This window comes from Crocuta crocuta, unplaced genomic scaffold, assembly GCF_008692635.1.
Source record: "Crocuta crocuta isolate KB4526 unplaced genomic scaffold, BGI_CrCroc_1.0 scaffold178, whole genome shotgun sequence".
NCBI classification, from domain to species: Eukaryota; Metazoa; Chordata; class Mammalia; order Carnivora; family Hyaenidae; genus Crocuta; species Crocuta crocuta.
The window spans coordinates 1435568-1436274 of NW_027532855.1; the positions used below are offsets into that span (position 1 = coordinate 1435568).

At 67.6% G+C, this 707-nt stretch overlaps 1 protein-coding gene across 1 annotated transcript in view; it reads right to left on the minus strand.

Annotated features, from left to right (window-relative positions):
- SSTR4 (somatostatin receptor 4) overlaps positions 1-579 on the minus strand; it is an 11535-nt gene extending 10956 nt beyond the window's left edge. Inside the window, exon 1 of the mRNA XM_077745477.1 lies at positions 1-579. This exon is cut by the window's left edge and continues 1276 nt beyond it. Within this exon, the coding sequence (XP_077601603.1) occupies positions 1-579 (579 nt within the window).
- Between the last annotated feature and the right edge of the window lie 128 nt (positions 580-707).

A 707-nucleotide genomic window follows, 5' to 3' on the forward strand; every position in this document is an offset into this window, starting at 1 on the left:
CTGCCCCCACCGAGCCGGCCTGGTGTCAGCAAAGATGGCGATGGGCAGGGTGACCAGCAAGGACGCCAGCCACACGCCCAAGTTGATGAGCTTGGCCACGCTGGGCCTCCGGTAGGTGGCGGCGCGCAGAGGGTGCACCACGGCGACATAGCGGTCCACGCTGAGCACCGTCAGACAGAAGACACTGGTGAACATGTTGAGGCCGTCCACACTGAGCACCGCGCGGCAAAGCACAGACCCGAAGGGCCAGTGACGCAGGGCGGCCGACGAGGCCACGAAGGGCACGCTCAGCATGAAGAGCTCATCTGCGATGGCCAGGTTAAGCAGGTAGATGTTGGTGGCCGTCTTCATCTTGGCATAGCGGAGGATCACGAAGATGACCAGGGCGTTGCCCACCAGGCCCACCAGGCACACCAGTGCATAGATGCACTGGATGGCGACCATGCCCGCTGCCCCCGTGTCCCTGGTTCCCACCGCCGCCTCCTCCTCTGCAGGGGCGCAACTGGCGTTGACTGCAGGGGACCAGGCCATCTCGAGCTCTTCCTCGCCCCCTGGGGGCAGCGTCGGGGGGGCGCTCATGCCCAAGGTGCCCACCTGGGGCGGCGGGAGCGCGTCGGAGCGGACTTGCCCTGGGACTCCGGTGCAGACGAGCGCACCTCTGCCTGCTCCGCCTGAAGAGCTGGCCTCTGGCCCGGCTGGGGGGGGCC